A 16,859-nucleotide genomic window follows, 5' to 3' on the forward strand; every position below is an offset into this window, starting at 1 on the left:
AATACTTATATTATTATGTTTTTTTCATACACTTTAAAACAAAATCATTTTTATTTATTTGAAATATTAATTTTATTTATTTTATTATTTGTGTTTCTTATTAGTTTTTTTTTAATAATTGATTTTATTAGTTTATTATAATAGTTTAAATTTTTTTTTTTACATTTCATTCAGTTGTTTTCAAATTGATTTTATTGCATGTATTTATCTAATCATTTATTTATTTTCAGTGTGCAAAATGTTAAATATGACGTTGTCCTTTCAATAGCCAGGAAGGAAATTTTACCATAAAAGGGTCAGCAATACATTCCCGTCATTTGCCTCCGGAATTTCAATTACAAGACCGCAACCCCCCTTCGGCCCCCCACACGGATGTTAAACATTCTTCTAATCTCGTTCCACAGCATGCTTTTGCACAGCGGTAAGACAAATCACAGCTAAAATATTCTAATAGCAAGCAGTGTTGTTTTTTTCCCCCCCAGAGAATAAACAGGCCAACCACTTTTACTGGTTTTTGTTGAATAGCAGCCGCGATCCCCGCCGTAGAAATCAATTGAGTGTGAATTTCCACATATTGCCGCTGTGCCGTTTCCGTGTGCCGAAAATGACAATTTAGAACTGTGATGTCGTGCGGCGAGGAGCGCGTGTGCTGTTATTATATTCTGAGAGAAATGACTTATTCAAGACGTTGAAAAGACTTTTGTAGGGCTGAATTTTGACCGGATCAGACTGTTACAATGTTTGTTTGTTTTTTCATAAATACAATTTCAAACAAGTAAGGAATCTACAGCGGAACCTCGGTTCTCGACCATAATCCGTTCCAGAACCCTGTTCGAGAACCGATTTGTTCAATCACCGAAATCATTTTTCCCATTAAAAATAATGTAAATCTATTTTATCCGTTCCAACACCCTGAATGTTTACCATGCATGTTTAACGTAAACATGAAGCTAACCCAGGCTAATCGTACGTTAGCGTTATCGTAATCTTCCGTACGAAAGATTACGCTAACTGAACGTGTAAAAATATAATAATCAGGTTGTTTACAAGTCATTTAGCACTCGGGTCTCAACAACAAGTGGCTAGCGCTTCATTGGAAAGGGAGCTCCGTTCCAACACCCTGAATTTTGGGCTCAGTTCCAACACCCTGAATATTTACCTGAATGTTCAACTTAATAATAAAGCTAACCCAGGCTAATCATACGTTCGCGTTATTGTAATCTTCCGTACGAAAGATTACGCTAACACGAACGTGTGGAAAAAAAAGAAAGAAAAGAATTATGAATAGGATTTCTTACCTTTGTGGTGGTCAGCAGAAGGCGCATGCTGTATTCCCTAGCAAGATCGGAAACTCGCACACCTCTTTCATATTTAGCTATTATGTCTTTCTTAAAGGCAATAGTTGTACGAATAACTTTTCTTTTTTCACCTGTCCTGCTTGCACCGACCTCCTTCGGAGGCATTGTTAGTGGCTAAAACACTCCGTTCACCGATATTAAAAGCGAAAGCAAAAAGAGGCAAGCGCGCACGTGATAACAGTTGGTCACGAGGGGTGGGGGCAATCTACACGATCTACACCCATACGCCGCTCAGCATCGCACTCTAGCGCATTACCGGCGTTCGAACTCCGAATTTTTGACCGAACAGCGAAGCAAGAATTTCTCAAAATTTTTGGTCGAACTCCGATCTGTTCGAACTGAGAGGCGTTCGAAAAACAAGGTTCTACTGTAATTAAATGCATCTCAATTGTTTAAACAGCAAAAAAGGAACCCAAAAATAATAACAATCAAACAATGGACATTAAATAGTTTATTTATAGCTAAATAAAAGAGTCATTTTTTAATTATCAAACACAATTGCATTTTAGGATTCTCGGACTAAATCGTGTATTATTTCGAGGCAATTTCAATGTTCAAAAGCTGTACGATACTAAGTGTGAATGAGGTCATTTTAATACATTTTCAGTCTTTAAGCTAACTTCTTGTTTACTGGTTAATGCCCAATGTTTTGTGGCTAATTGAGAGTGCACAGATGGAGAAGGAGGAAAAAAAGCACATGAGGGGCTAGAAATCATCTCAGGGTTTTCTGTGTTCCAATTCACAAAGCGTATTCATTTTTTTTCTTAAAGTAATCCAAGACGGACCTTCAGAACAGCGGACGGCAGCAATTAGCCGAAGACAGATTGAATGCGCTTTCGTTAAGGTTGTCAATCATTGACTTTTTTAGTTTAGTTTTTAGTTTTTTAGTTTTTTTAGTTCTCGAAATAAAGTTGAGGTAAGTTTTCATCAACTTGCCTGGTTTGGATTACAGCAGTTGTCCTGCCTTTGAATAAATAAATGGCAGGTTTATGATGAGTTTGAATTGTTAACGTTTAAGTTATCCATCCATCATCTACACCGCTTATCCTCAGTAGGGTCGCGGAGGAGCTGGAGCCCATCTCGGACAATAAATTTGTTCAAACCTTGTAAAAAAAAAAAAAAATATATATATATATCTAACCCTTTAACTACTGTTAAAAGATAATAACTCTGAATTTGTTTAATTGATGTTGAAAACGTCAGGAAAAAATGTTAAAACGTCATATCGTCACGTCATATTGTCAGATATAACAAAATTGTGAATATGCTTGATGGCTGTTGAGATTGTCGTGTTTGTTTTGCTGCTGTTGGTGTCGGTGGATTTGTTCAGACCAAAGACAATCGACTTTGGCCTGGACGGATCTATTGACACTAACAAAGATATTATATAATGAAATTGTGAATATGCTTGATTGCTATTAAGTTTTTCGAGAAGGGTTGTTCAAACCTCACATTGTGTTTGCTGTTAAAAACGTCATATTGAAATATAATATTGTGAATGTGCTTAATTGCTGTTGAGATTGTCATGATTGTTTTCTGTTATTAGTGTCAATAAATTTGTTCAAACCAAAAAAATCCTCAGGCAGTGGGCAGGGGACACCCTGAACTGGTTGCCAGCCAATTGCAGGGCACACGGGGACAGACAACTCACTCGCTCATTCACACCTAGGGACAATTTGGACCGGCCAATTCACCTGAAATGCATGTTTTTGGAATGTTGGAGGAAACCAGAGTGCCCGGAGGAAACCCATGCAAGCACGGGGAGAACATGCAAACTCCACACAAGAGGTTCGATCTCATGACCTCAGAACTGTGCCGCACACGCGCTAACCACTGCGCCGCCGTGCTGCCCGTTTAAGTTATGTTTTACTCAAATATTTTTCCTAAGAAAGTAGTGAGTAGTGAGGGATATTTAGAAAGTGAGAAAGAGATTGGTGGACACAGAGACATTGACATAGAGACACATTGAGAGAGATATTGAGGGAAACATTGAGAGGAAAGAAGAGGGAGGGACATTGATGTTGCCATTGAGCAAAAGAGAGAGGGAGAGAGGGACACAGAGAGATAGAGACACATAAAGACACACACAGCTAGAGATAGAGACAGAGAGAGAGAGACATTGATGTTGAGAGAGAGAGAGAGAGAGACATTGGTGTTGAGAGGGAGAGAAAGTATGATGTTGAGAGAGAGAGTGAGAGAGACATTGATGTTGAAAGAGAGACATTAATGTTGAGAGAGAGAGAGAGAGAGATTGATGTTGAGAGAGAGACATTGATGTTGAGAGAGATACATTGATGTTGAGAGAGAGACCTTGATGTTGAGAGACATTGATGTTGAGAGAGAGCCATTGATGTTGAGAGAGACATTGATGTTGAGAGAGCGAGAGACATTGATGTTGAGAGAGAGAGAGAGATACATTGATGTTGAGAGAGAGAGACATTGGTGTTAAGAGAGACATTGATGTTGAGAGAGAGAGACATTGATGTTGAGAGAGACATTGATGTTGAGAGAGAGAGAGACATTGATGTTGTGAGAGAGAGAAATATTTTTCCTAAGAAAGTAGACCCTAGGATACAGTGGCACTGCCCTAAGACGTTTTTACTTAACGGTGTGGAATACAGTAACCCCTTGCTATATGGAGGTTTGGCTACAATTTTAGTCATGTATTGTGTTTTGCATTCTGATTGGCTAAAAAGAGGAAAATACTTTCTATGGCCAGCAAAAGTGGACCTCTCCACCTGTTAAACTTGATCTAGAGTGCGGGTCGTTGGTGCTCCTTAGTGGCTCCATGGCACTTTTCAAAAATGTTTGATAATGGAAAAATATGGTTCCTGTGGAACAAACAAATAAAGTCCCCCACTTTCTCCTTACCCAACATCCCGTAACATCAAACACACAGACACATCCAAAAACTGGGGAAAAAAATAAAAATACAATGACAAGGCACAGACAAACCATGTGAGGAAAGGGAGGCCTATAATACAAAACTACTATTTACTGTATTATGTGTTCACTGTCAAATTCTACTTTTGTTAATCAATTTCTCATTTCTAGGTTAATTATTAAAAAATATGGTCAAATAGAGGGCAGCAATGCGGCGCAGTGGTTAGTGGCACACTTCTGAGGTCAGGAGATCGAACCTCCTGTGTGGAGTTTGCATGTTCTCCCCGTGCTTGCGTGGGTTTCCTCTGGGCACTCCAGTTTCCTCCCACATTCCACAAACATGCATGTCAGGTAAATTTGCTGGTCCAAATTGTCCCTAGGTGTGATTGAGAGAGTGGATTGTCTTTCTCCGTGTGCCCTGCGACTGGCTGGCAACCAGTTCAGGGTGTCCCCTGCCCACTGCACGAAGATAGCTGGGATGGGCTCCAGCACCCCCGCGACCCTACTGAGGATAAGCGCTGCAGATAATGGGTGGAGGTATTGATGGGTTAAATAGACTACCACTAAAACAATACTTTTACTAGTAAATCACAATGACTTAGTGCTGGTGACCTATTTTCCCAACCGGTCCGCGGGCACCTTTGCTGAAATTCTTCCCACAATGCCTTTCTCCCTCTCGATTCGATTTTAAATCTTATGCGATTGTGAACTTCCAAAACTGTATTTATTCGGTCCCAAGGCTTGCAGCGATGCTAAAGGGAGAAGCAAAGCTCGATGAGCAAATATGAGGAAAGCACACGATGGGTGCTATTATTAAAAATAAGCAAGGAAATCCTCCCGGGGCATGACAATCCTGCATTTTTTCAGGATTAGCGGTTGTATTTGATTGACGGTTGACAGCTGAGCTTCCGCGCTGCATCAAAATTTGAAAAAAAATAATCCATACGTCTGGTAAATCCTCCCTTCACCTTAAGGCGGCAAATGTTGCTGACATGACACAAGTGACGTGGCTAAGAAGGGATTTCCACATAGAGCGGCTCATCTTTTCAACGCTGACCTTTGCGCGTTCCCCGACTGCAATATTCCACGTCTTCTCGTTTCCGCTCCGAGTCAAGAAATCCTCGGCGGCACCCGTTATTTTCCGCGGCGATATCGATCGCGTCCGACGAACGGGCCTCGTGGGTTTTATTTGAATGCGAGCGTCGGTGATGCCCGCTTGAGTGCGGCGGAGACGCTAAATCGATTCGTAAGCTCGGGGGTTTAGCTCTCCACTGTAGTTTCGAATTAGACTTGTCTTTATTTCCTTGCCTCTTTCGGTTAACCTTAGCGAGGGTCTTTTTAAGTGAGAGCCGGTGTGCTCCTTTGTTGCCAGGAAAAAGAGAGGGGGGTTGACTGATCTTTGTTGTCAAGAGTCACTGAAAACAAAACAAAAATAAACGAGATGGAGAGACATTGACATTTGAGAGAAAGCAAGAGAGAAAAAGACATGACAGAGAGCGAGAGAGAGAAACAATGAGTAAGAAAAATACATTGACATCAAGAGACACAGAGATATAGAGAGACCATGGGAGCAAGAGAGTGATGTTAACATTAAAAGATAAATTAAGGGGGAGATTGACATTGAGCTTGAGAGACGATGAGAAAAAATACAGAGAGAGGAAGAGTGAGGGATATTTAGAAAGAGAGAGATTTGAGAGACACAGAGACATTGACATAGACACATTGAGAAAGATATTGAGGGAAACATTGAGAGGAAAGAAGAGGGAGGGACATTGATGGTGCCATTGAGCAAAAGAGACAGAGAGAGAGAGAGAGAGGGACACAGATGGAGAGAGAGACACAGATAAAGACACACACAGATAGAGAGACATTGGTGTTGAGAGAGAGAGAGAGACATTGGTGTTGAGAGAGAGAGAGAGACATTGATGGTGAGAGAGAGAGAGGAGAGAGATTTATGTTGAGACAAAAAGACAGTGATGTTGAGAGAGAGAGACATTGATGTTGAGAGAGAAAAAGACATTGATGTTGAGAGATCGAGAGAGAGACATCAATGTGGAGAGAGAAAAATACATTGATATTGAGAGAGACAGAGAGAGATAGAGAGAGAGAGAGAGAGACATTTATGTTGAGAGAAAAAGACAGTGATGTTGAGAGACATTGATATTGAGAAAGAAAGACAGTGATGTTGAGAGAGAGAAAAAAACAGTGATGTTGAGAGAGAGACATTGATGTTGAGAAAGACAGTGATGTTGAGAGAGAGAGAGAGAGACATTGATGTTGAGAGAGAGAGAGAGACATCGATGTTGAGAGAAAAATACATTGATGTTGAGAGAGAGAGAGAGACATTCATGTTGAAAGAGAGACATTGATGTTAAGAGAGAGAGAGATAAATAGACACAGATAGACACACAGAGAGAGAGAGAAACAAACAGAGAGAGAGACATTGGTGTTGAGAGAGAGAGCGAGAGAGCCATTGATGTTGAGAGAGCAAGCGAGAGAGAGAGAGAGAGAGAGAGAGAGAGAGAGAGAGAGAGAGAGAGAGAGAGACAGACATTCATGTTGACAGAGAAAGGCATTGATGTTGAGAGAGAGAGAAAATGATGTTGAAAGAGAGACATTGATGTTCAGAGAGACAGACATTGACATTGAGGGAGGGAGGGAGGGAGGAAAAGCATTTTTTTCTAGCATGTGGCCCACAAGCTAATATGTGTGCACTAGCTAATGGATTTAGGGTTTCTATCCCCGACTATAAGCTCATTTCACTTTGTGATCCTCAACTCAAAACATATTCTTGTATTTCGGCGATCTACTTAAGTATTAAGTTTTGCACACACAAAATAAATAAAAGCATTTATCCATTGTGCACGTCCCGTTTACGACACTCTGAAATCTAATCTCTCGAAAAACGTGGGGAGTCCGCTCTCAGAATGTCAACATCCACCAATGAGAAGCCGGCAAAGGGCAGGTTGCCATGGTAACAGAGGACGAGGAAAAGGCGAGCGAAGGCCGCGGCGTGGAAATAAACCTCCTTTATTCAATAGGGTTTTATTTATCAAAAGAGTACTTACATTTAATACATTTGTCTCAAAATACATAGCAGTCAAACCACATACAAATCAAATATAAAATTATAAAAAAGTCTTTATAGTTGTCCTCCTTTTGCGAAAGCCACGGACGCCATCTGCCGCGCGTCTGGCCCGAGACTTAGAAAAATACCGTATTCGCCGCTCGTCCATCCGATCGGAGAACATTCGACGTGAGCTTCCGTCCCTATCTAGAAATCCCGGACTCTTGATAGGAATGCCTCCAAGATGGCCGACGTGGGGGATACTCCAGACTTTGTGATCGGACCGTCGAAAAAAGAGGACCCTTAGTTCCAAGATGGATTCCGACAGCTGAAATATGCGTAACAAAAATGTGGCGCGAGGATTTTTCTTGTTGCGTTGGATATTTGACGTAGTTCCACGTAGCGTCGGTGTCGGAAAAACCCGACGGCTGCGTAAAAACGGTGCCAGGGAATAGTATCACCCCCCCCCAAGAACGTTTCATCGTATTGGTCAATTTCAGGCTTCAAACTCCAAGCTAAAAAACTGAAAATATACTCTAAGGAACGCGTGAGACACAATCCTGAAGTGGAACAAAATTACTCTTATATTGACAACAAAAAAGAAATGGAAATATTAGCCCTCTATACTCCTAGCCAACCAACTCCAGAATTTCCCTGACGACTTAGGAATAATCCAATGTCGACCTAACCGACTAAAAATGACGGTGTGTAACTGTGTCATTAAGTCTTCATTTTAAAATTCTCTATGACAGGCTGGGACATATGTGAAAGGAAACACTGGAGAACAGACATCATTATAAAGACTAATGAACACACCCGGCATGTCCGGGATAAAGTTGTGGAATGGGATACAAGACGATTTTCGCGATATTTGCATATCTCTCGGAGCACTGTGTGAGGAATAATATCAGAATGGAGAGAGCATAAAACCATTGCAAACCTACCAAGACCTGTTCGTCCCTCTAAACTTACAGCCCTAACGAGGAGAAATCTAATCATAGAAGCAACCAAGTGCTACAACACTCACATTGGATGACCTGCAGAACTACACAGCTGAGGTGGGACCATCTGTGCATTAGACAACTATTCTGTCCTGAATGGAAAAGTGGCAAGAAGAAAGCCCTTTCTGAAATAATACAATAAAAAGGACTGTTTGGCATTAGCAAGAAGCCAAATGGGAGACACAAATAACATGTGGAACTAGTTGCTCTGTTTAGATGAAACCAAATGGACCTCTTTGGGCTGAATGCAAAGTGTTACTTTTGGCGTAAGAGTGAAACTGCACATCACCCTGTCAAACATGGTGGTGGCAGCATCATGCTCTGGGTTTGCTTTTCTTTTAGAGATGACAGCAAGATGGATGGTGCTTAATACAGGGCGATTCTGGCATCAAATCTGTTGGAGTCTGCAAAGAGACCTGAGGAAAAATCTACAATTTAATAGTTTAAAACTAACACTAATAAGGTGTTAAAATGTGGAATACTTTTGCAAGGCCCATATTGAAATATTTTATTTGTCAGCACGATATAAAGTAAAATGTGTTTTCTTTTCGCGATTGTGTCTCACATGTTATTGATTCTCAGGACATATTTGAAGTTGATCTACAAGTTTGAAGCCTGAAATATTTGCAGGGGGGGGGCAGATACTTTCGCAACTACTGCACAGGGTATCGTGGTTATAAAAAGAAAATAGATGGAAGAAGTCGGTTAGGCTATGCGGCGGTTTCATGAATAATCCCCTGGAATTTCTTTGGGAGTAGCTCTCTTCTCTCGTAGGTGCTGATGAGCGACTTGGGATCGTTTTCTCCGTCCGTATAGGTTTTTGTGTAGAGCGGGTTGGCGTAATTCAGAGGCTGGAAAGAGAAAATACTCGATTAGGAAAAGTGAAAAAAAAATACACTTGAAGGTAATATTTGACCGCTAGATGACTCTGTATGGGGTGGTGCAACGAGAAATGAGTGCCAAATGCACGAGGAAGAACACAAACTACGGGGACTCAAAGTGACAGAAACACAGCGTGATTTTCCCTCAATTTTTGCCTAGCCTTTCACAGAGAACGGAAAAAGAAAAGGGGAAAGGAGAGAAAACATGAAAAAACAAAGAAAATGGAAAAAGACGAAAGAAAGAAAAAGAATTTCAAAAAAGGAAAGAGGTTTTTCCTTGCACTCATGTAGGATTTAGATCAGGGGACGGTGTCATAATAGTCTTTGGTTTGCAATAATCTGTGGTCTGTGCAGCCCTTTGAGACTCTTTGTGATTAAGGGCGTCACAAATAAGCATGACTTGACTTGAGGTTCTTGAGTTTTCCCTTGCCCTCATGTAGGTTTTAGATCAGGGGATGGTGTCATAATGGTCTGTAGTTTTCAATAATCTGTGGTCTATGTAGCCCTTTAAGACTCCTTGTGATTAACGCCTAAACAAATAAACATGACTTGAGTTGAGGTTATTGAGTTTTCCCTTGCCCTCGTGTAGGTTTTAGATCAGGGGATGGTGTCATAATAGTCTGTAGTTTGCAATAATCTGTGGTCTGTGCAGCCCTTTGAGACTCCTTGTGATTAACGCCTATACAAATAGACATGACTTGACTTGAGGTTTTTGAGTTTTCCCTTGCCCTCATGTAGGTTTTAGATCAGGCAATGGTTTAATAATAGTCTTTAGTTTGCAATACTCTGTGGTCTGTGCAGCCCTTTGAGACTCCTTGTGATTAACGCCTATACACATGACTTGACTTGAGGTTTTCGATCAGGGGATGGTGTCATAATAGTCTATAATAATAGTTTGCTATAGTCTTTGATCTGTGCAGCCCTTTGAGACTTTGTGATTAAGGGGTATACAAATAAATGACTTGACATGGAAAGAGGAAAAAGAAAGGAAAATATGAAAAAATTGGAAAGACAAAAAAGAAAAAGGGGAAAAAGAAACAGAAGAAAAAGAAGTATGAAAAATAAGAGGAAAAAAAGGAAAAAGAAAAAACAAAACTTTAAAAGAGGAACCATTTTTATATAAATGCACATCTACCATTTTACTACTTTCTAATTTTCTTCCATTTTTTTGTAAAGAAGAATTGTGTCATTCAAAACGTCTGAGGCTAGCAGCCATATTGGAAGTTAACTCGCGAGTTTGTTTGTCTACTGGGACGAAACCTAGATTACGACAAGGATCCTCCAACAGTGCAGAAATGCTTTTAGGCGGATTTTTTTTTTAATCAATTGGCGTTATCGTGCGTTTTGGAGTCAATATTTTACACAGTTGGATTTATTGAACTCTCGTGAATGTGACAAGACCATGACATTGAAGAACCGTTTCATGCGTAGAATATCAGAGCACTTTTTGGTCGAGTTATACGGCTTTATAGTTTTAGGTTATCTTGATTCAGACTGATGGTAATGTTTCTGGGAGAATTAGATTTTAAAATCCTGAATCTTAGGAGTTTTAGCTTTCCAATGATATGTAGCATGACGTATTTCAGTGACTGGTGATATGGTGAGGAAGGGACTCTGCTTCTCAACAGTCGGGGCGTGGGATTGTTAAGGAGTCGAGGGGGCGTGGTCACATGCATGCAAGCAAAGATGGCGAGCGTACGTCATGGCCGGCTTACATTCTATACAAGGATGTTTCATGTCCTTATCAGGCAAAGTCAGAGTGAGGTCTGAGAAATTCACCTGGCCGGGGATGACCTCCTTGGGCACCGAAGTGATGCCCAAGGCGCGGGGGTCGCTGGATTTCACGCACCAGCCCTGCAAACACAAGCAAAGCCAGCGCTCAGCGTGCAAAAAGAGGTAGAAAGTTACGGAAAAACAAAGTAGCAAACGGAGCTGTGTCGGAGTTGGCGCTGCAGAAAGCTCAAACAGGAAAGGTGGAAAAAGAATCAGGCGAGGTGTTATGGATCATTTCCTATGCAATGTTTAGGTGCCAAATCCTGAGATGAGGGTTGTGTTAGTCAGAAATTAAAAAAAGGGGGGAAATGCAGATTAGGCCAACCAATCTCGCTTCAATCCGGAGGCGGTTTTCAGCTCTCCTATAAGTTCCCTCCGTCAAGTGTTTTAGGGTCGTGAAAATTTCACCATCAGGAGATATGGTAATCGCAAGGCAAATCAAGATGTAGAAGTAAAAATGGATGGTGCGCAATAGACAGTGTATCAGAAATTAAGTTTTTAGGGGTCATAATAGACAATAAATGAAGCATCATCATACACATACAAACTAAGTCGTGAATTCATAATCCCAAAGGTGAGAACCACCAGGAAAAGGATGTGTGTGTCTGTGTGTGGAGTCAAGCTTTGGAACGGTTTGCAAGATGAGATCAAACTTATATGTGAAATTATTAACACATAATTTCATTGAGTTTGATATTCTTATTTCCAGTACAGACGCTGCCCTGCTTACGGACGAAATAGGTTGCGGACGATCGTTCATAAGTTGAATTTGGTTTGTAAGTTGCTTCAATGCTATATTTTGTACGTTTAAGGTTTATACAAGTATGTTTAAAGCTTGTACAAGTAACCCGTATTGTTTTGTAAGTAAGTAGGGGAGCGTCTGTATATCATTTCACATGATATTTTCACACTAAACCGCAAGAGGGCGCTCAAGGCCTGTGTTGATCATTTCAACCTTGGGGAGGGATATTTTTCAAAACAATCAATGTATCAAAACAACTCAAAGGGGCTGAACAAAAATGGCACCGATGAGGAAAATCATATTAGGTATAATACAAGCGGAGAACAACCAGGAAAAGTATGTGTGTGTCTGTGTGCGGAGACGAGATCAAACAATGTCCAACTATTCACGTGTTAAAATTTAAATACAAAAAAAAAACGTTACTGGCGGAATACAGAGATGAAGAAAATGGGGTATGAGTGATACGAGAGAATGGAAATACTACGTCTAGAACTATAGTTAACTATGTTGTCATTGTTGCGCTAACCACTAAGCTTCCGTGCCGCCCAGTTTATTTGTATTTGGATGACTGCAAATTAAAGCCTTGAAAAGGTCTTAAATTTTGTCTGTCTTAAATTTAACTCTGAACCCCCGTGCTGTCTTGTTCACAGCCGCCTCAGTCCCACCCTTGGACCAGGACTGGCTGCGGCCAGTATTTCCTAGGTGCCACCCTGGCAAACTAAACCTCGGCCACCGGGTACACAATACCCTAAATGCTTTTTCAGCGTGGGGCTTTAAAGTTCCCATCGTCGTGGGGCGGCAGTAGCTCAGGAGATAGAGCGCTCGTCTTGGGATCAAGGGATCCTAGTTCGAATCCCGGCTTGTCCGTGTTACATGTCGAAGTGTCCTCGGGTAAGACACTGAACCCCTGATACCCCCAATAAGCAGGTTAGCGCCTTACATGGCTGCAAGGCCGCTATTGGGAAATGTGGAGCACATTGTAAAGCGCTTTGGGAAGTCATTGACTTGAAAAGCGCTATATAAATGCAGATCATTTCATTTTCATTTCATTTAACTGGTTATCCGATTATTTGACTAATTGGTTTAATAGTCTGTGACTAGTCGACTATTAAAAAAGTTGTTAGTTGCTCCTCTAGTGCTAGTAGGTGCACTTTAATGCAACCCTTAAAAACTTGGATGATTGCCATAGTCAAATAACAATAATATTTAGAAATTTGCGCCACACATAGCACAGGGCAATGATTTCAGGGACGACCAAACGGAATTTTACACATTTGGTACGTGTTTAGGAATTAAAACTGCTCAACTGTCGATAGTTAACTCTGTAAGGTTAGTGTGTAAACGTTATGCATGCTAGGAGCTAGCTAGAACGTGGAAGCTAAGGATGTACTCCTGAGAAAAAATGTCTTGTTGGTAAAAACTGGGTAGAGCTCCGGTTTTGAACTCCATCCTTTTTGTGTGCAAATTGAAAATCAAGCAGTCGTGAATGAGCTCGGCCCTAAGTGAAAACCAGCTTTGAACGTCTCCCTTCACTTTTGACACACAGTTGTCTAGAAGCCTTTTTTTTTGGGGTTTACTTTTTCTTTCTGCCAAAATTGCAAATGCACTTTTGATCATTTTCGGCATAAATCATTCTGATGAGCATCCCTTATTTTAATGATAATAATAATAAGAAAAACCTCGTCTACCTTGTGAGGGTCCAGCGTGAAGCTAGGTCTCAGCAGGCTTCCGGCATCGGCGTGGTTATCGTGATCCACTTCGTACATGTTATACGACGGGTTTCCGATCTCTACGTTGATGCCGCCGTTTGTCATGGGCTGCCGTTGCACGCGTTTCCCCCTGGTGGCGTGGAGGTGCGGCGTCATTTTTTTTCCCGTCAAAAATCACGGGGGGATTTTTCCGTTTCCTACCCACCTTTGCTTGCGTCGGCAGATGTAAATTCCTGCCACCACCATCACGATCAAGACCACCAGGAGAACCAGGGGCACGATGATAGCGATGCTACCTATATAAATAATGACATTTATAATCATGAATACTAAAAAAATTGATTGTTGAGGAAAAAATACAAAATAAATTGGAAATTTGGGACCTGAAAGAGCCGGTTCTCTTTAGTGAGCCGAGCCGAAAAAGCCGGTTCTCTCCTGACTTTACTTTTCAACTTCGTTCGACATTGACTTCAAAATACCGCATTTAGAAAACAGCGTCAGGGGAACTTGTGTATTTTTACCTTCATGCACTGTAACTTTGACTTAATTCACTTCTTAATTAGCCCTGATTTTTGTGCGCTGGCTAGATTTTCTTGTGCGCTGAGAATGTGCAGGCAGTGCGCTATTGCGCACGCGCGCAGCTTAGAGGGAACATTGGTAACCACGTATTTTGGCTGCGGCAAATTAGTATCAAAAAGCTTGGAGACCCCTGACCTAGTGCATTATAATATAAATACATTAAAAATCCCAAATAAAATCCCGGTAGAGCGTCCGACTCACCTCCAGCTGTGTTGTCGGACCGGCTGCTCTTGGGTGCGGGCCTCTCACATTGCGTTCCTGCCCAGTTGCTGGAACACCTAGCCACAAAAATTTGTTTTGTTTTTTTTAGTCTCGAGTCGACACGGGCAAAAAAGCGGCGTAGGTTATGAGTCGATGCGGCTTATTATCCCGTTACGGCCGTCCTTGTCTCGTTGGCGATGGAGCGCAGATGGGCCCGCCGGGCGCGGAGGATTTTGGAAATGCCAGCCCGTAATGACGGCGTGGATGGATACTTGCTAATCGCATGCACGGGGAAAAAAACTCCATCTGCCGTGATGCTATAAGTCCTTTTTCTGATGGCGCTACGCAGAGTTGGGTAGGGTTACTTTAACTGGGTTACTTTCAATGACTTTTGGATGACTCCAATACCAAATATGCTAATAAAAGACAAAATAAACTAAATATGAATAAAATGATGACTCACAACACGTGGTAAGCTTTCTCTCCTGGCTTTGATCTCTTTGATCTCCGGCAAAACGAAAATAAAATGCCACAGAAACAAAATGAAAATAAATCCAAACAGCTTGCCAACATCATTTTTGCCGTGTATTCCGTTACTCCCCAAGCCTGCACAAAATTTAGTCATTTTATTCCTATTTAGTTTCTTTTGTCTTTTATGAGCATATTTGGTATTGGAGTCATCCAAAAGTCATTGAAAGTAATCCAGTTAAAGTAACCCTACCCAACCCTGCCGCTACGTCGGAGTTTGGGATGGGTGAACCGTTGAGGGCAGTTGCCACGGCAACCTATCATGTAACAAGTGCTTGACGGCTTTCTGCATCTTCAAAATGCTTAAAGACTTACATAGACCGAAAAATTAAACTCCTGCTTTCCAAGAAACATATATATTTTAACAGGAATATTTTACTATAATTTTCTAATATTAATTTGATATTTTATTAAAAATTCAATTTGAGCAAAGACACTCTCTTTCTGTATAGAGAGAATCTATTATATTTTTTTAATACAATCTATTTTTTAACTTATTTTTATATATTATAATAAAATTCAAATAAATACTTTAATAATACTGCAATTTGATTCAAGACAAATCATTTTACCCAATTTAATTTAAATATGATATTTTATAGATATTTTCATAAAAAACATTAATATATTTTGACGATTTTCATATTGTTTTCAAAACAATTTAATCATGTTATTCAGGGGAAGCTCTGGAAAAAAGTTAGCTTGGTTTTAGTTTAAATTAGATATTTCATATTTATTTAAATATTATAATATAATATATATACAATATTATCATATTATACTTTACCTCAATAAGATATAGATTTATACCAAAGCATTTTGACAGATATTAACAATTGTATTATTTATTCTTTTTTTAATACTATTTTATAAATACATAGTAAATATTTACCAAATGTTTTGATGAATATTTATTTTGTTTTTAACATCATTTTATTTGTTATTTTATTAAAAATTAATATTAATAATGTCTTAATTATGAATATTCTAAAATTCTATATTTTGATATAATCCATTTTATTTTAAATTATTGTAATAATATGGATTACATATTAAATACTTTATACTTTACAATTTTCTAAGATTAAAAATGCAAATAACTTTGATTTTAGAATTTTGACAATTGTATACAATTTTTAAGAACTTTTAGGTATTTTTTTATTGTTATAGAGTGGGTGGTTAGATCCCTTAACCACTAGGGTAGGAGGAGCACCATTTCCTGTGGTGTGTCTTGGGCAAGTACAGCCTGGTGGCACCCATCCCTCTCTAAGCCACCCCTAAATTTGTGATTTGAATCATTAACGACGTCTGCATGGTATTAAATAACAAAGCAGGAACAATTTTGATTTTGAGTTCTTATAATACTACACTTTAAATGATTTCCCCTGAAATATAAGATGTTATCCTCTGCTACTTTTCTTTTCCCTTTTTTTCAACACCACAATCAAACCGAAAACGAGGTCCCTTTGACGAGACCGGCACCAGAAGAAAGTTTTCCACCCGCCACATCTTTTGATTGACCCGTCTGTCAAAATCCGAACCAGCGGGCGCTCTCTAGTAATCATCCTCACTGCATTCGCCAGCACTTGTTACATAAGGAGTTACCACAAGGCGCTCTGAACAAGAGCGAGCGGGCGGTCGAGTGAGAAAGTCGTCATGGCGCATGGAGTGAGGAGGCGTGGACGAATCGGGCGAGAAATGGTGCGGCGGTTGGGTCCGACCTACTTGCAACGAGGTTTGTTAAGAGGCGTTAAGGTGCATAGGCCCTCGTTCTGACAGAAGTAATCGCAGGGGTTGGCCAGCTCGTCGCAACGTTGATTCTTGAACCCGGACGTGCAGCTGCAAAAAACAGCGTTTGGTTTTCCGGGTCAGCAAACGGCCGACCGAAAACATGGAGTGAGCAATACAGGGGAACCTACCAAGAAAAACGGCCACGGCAACAAACATGAACCCAGCCGGGGAAAAAAAAACAATGGGCACAGAAAGCTAGCCAACTGCTAACGGGGCTAACCAGTATCAAACAAAACTGGAAGCTTTCGGGAGCTTGGACACTAACGGGGACCTATCCGGACAATAGACACTGAATCCCTAATGCCCTTGATAAGCAGGTAGTTGCCTTGCATGGCTGACACTTCTA

General features: G+C 40.5%; 1 protein-coding gene and 1 long non-coding RNA gene across 3 annotated transcripts in view; one reads left to right on the top strand and one right to left on the bottom strand.

The window, feature by feature from the left end:
• Window positions 1-16,859, top strand: part of LOC148352541 (uncharacterized) — a 111,907-nt gene that overhangs the window by 68,957 nt on the left and 26,091 nt on the right. The window lies entirely within an intron of this gene.
• LOC148352542 (low-density lipoprotein receptor-related protein 1B-like) overlaps window positions 7,253-16,859 on the bottom strand; it is a 583,719-nt gene continuing 574,112 nt past the window's right edge. The window contains exons 86-91 of the mRNA XM_088353080.1: window positions 16,448-16,561; window positions 14,195-14,271; window positions 13,620-13,710; window positions 13,394-13,544; window positions 10,970-11,044; window positions 7,253-9,160 (exon numbers count right to left, since the gene is read on the bottom strand). Coding sequence (XP_088209206.1) covers window positions 9,020-9,160; window positions 10,970-11,044; window positions 13,394-13,544; window positions 13,620-13,710; window positions 14,195-14,271; window positions 16,448-16,561 — 649 coding nt within the window. The 3' untranslated portion in view covers window positions 7,253-9,019. The remainder of the gene's footprint in view (window positions 9,161-10,969; window positions 11,045-13,393; window positions 13,545-13,619; window positions 13,711-14,194; window positions 14,272-16,447; window positions 16,562-16,859) is intronic.

The sequence above is a fragment of the Urocampus carinirostris genome, chromosome 14 (assembly GCF_059441175.1).
Source record: "Urocampus carinirostris isolate Australia breed hairy pipefish chromosome 14, RoL_Ucar_1.0, whole genome shotgun sequence".
NCBI lineage: Eukaryota > Metazoa > Chordata > Actinopteri > Syngnathiformes > Syngnathidae > Urocampus > Urocampus carinirostris.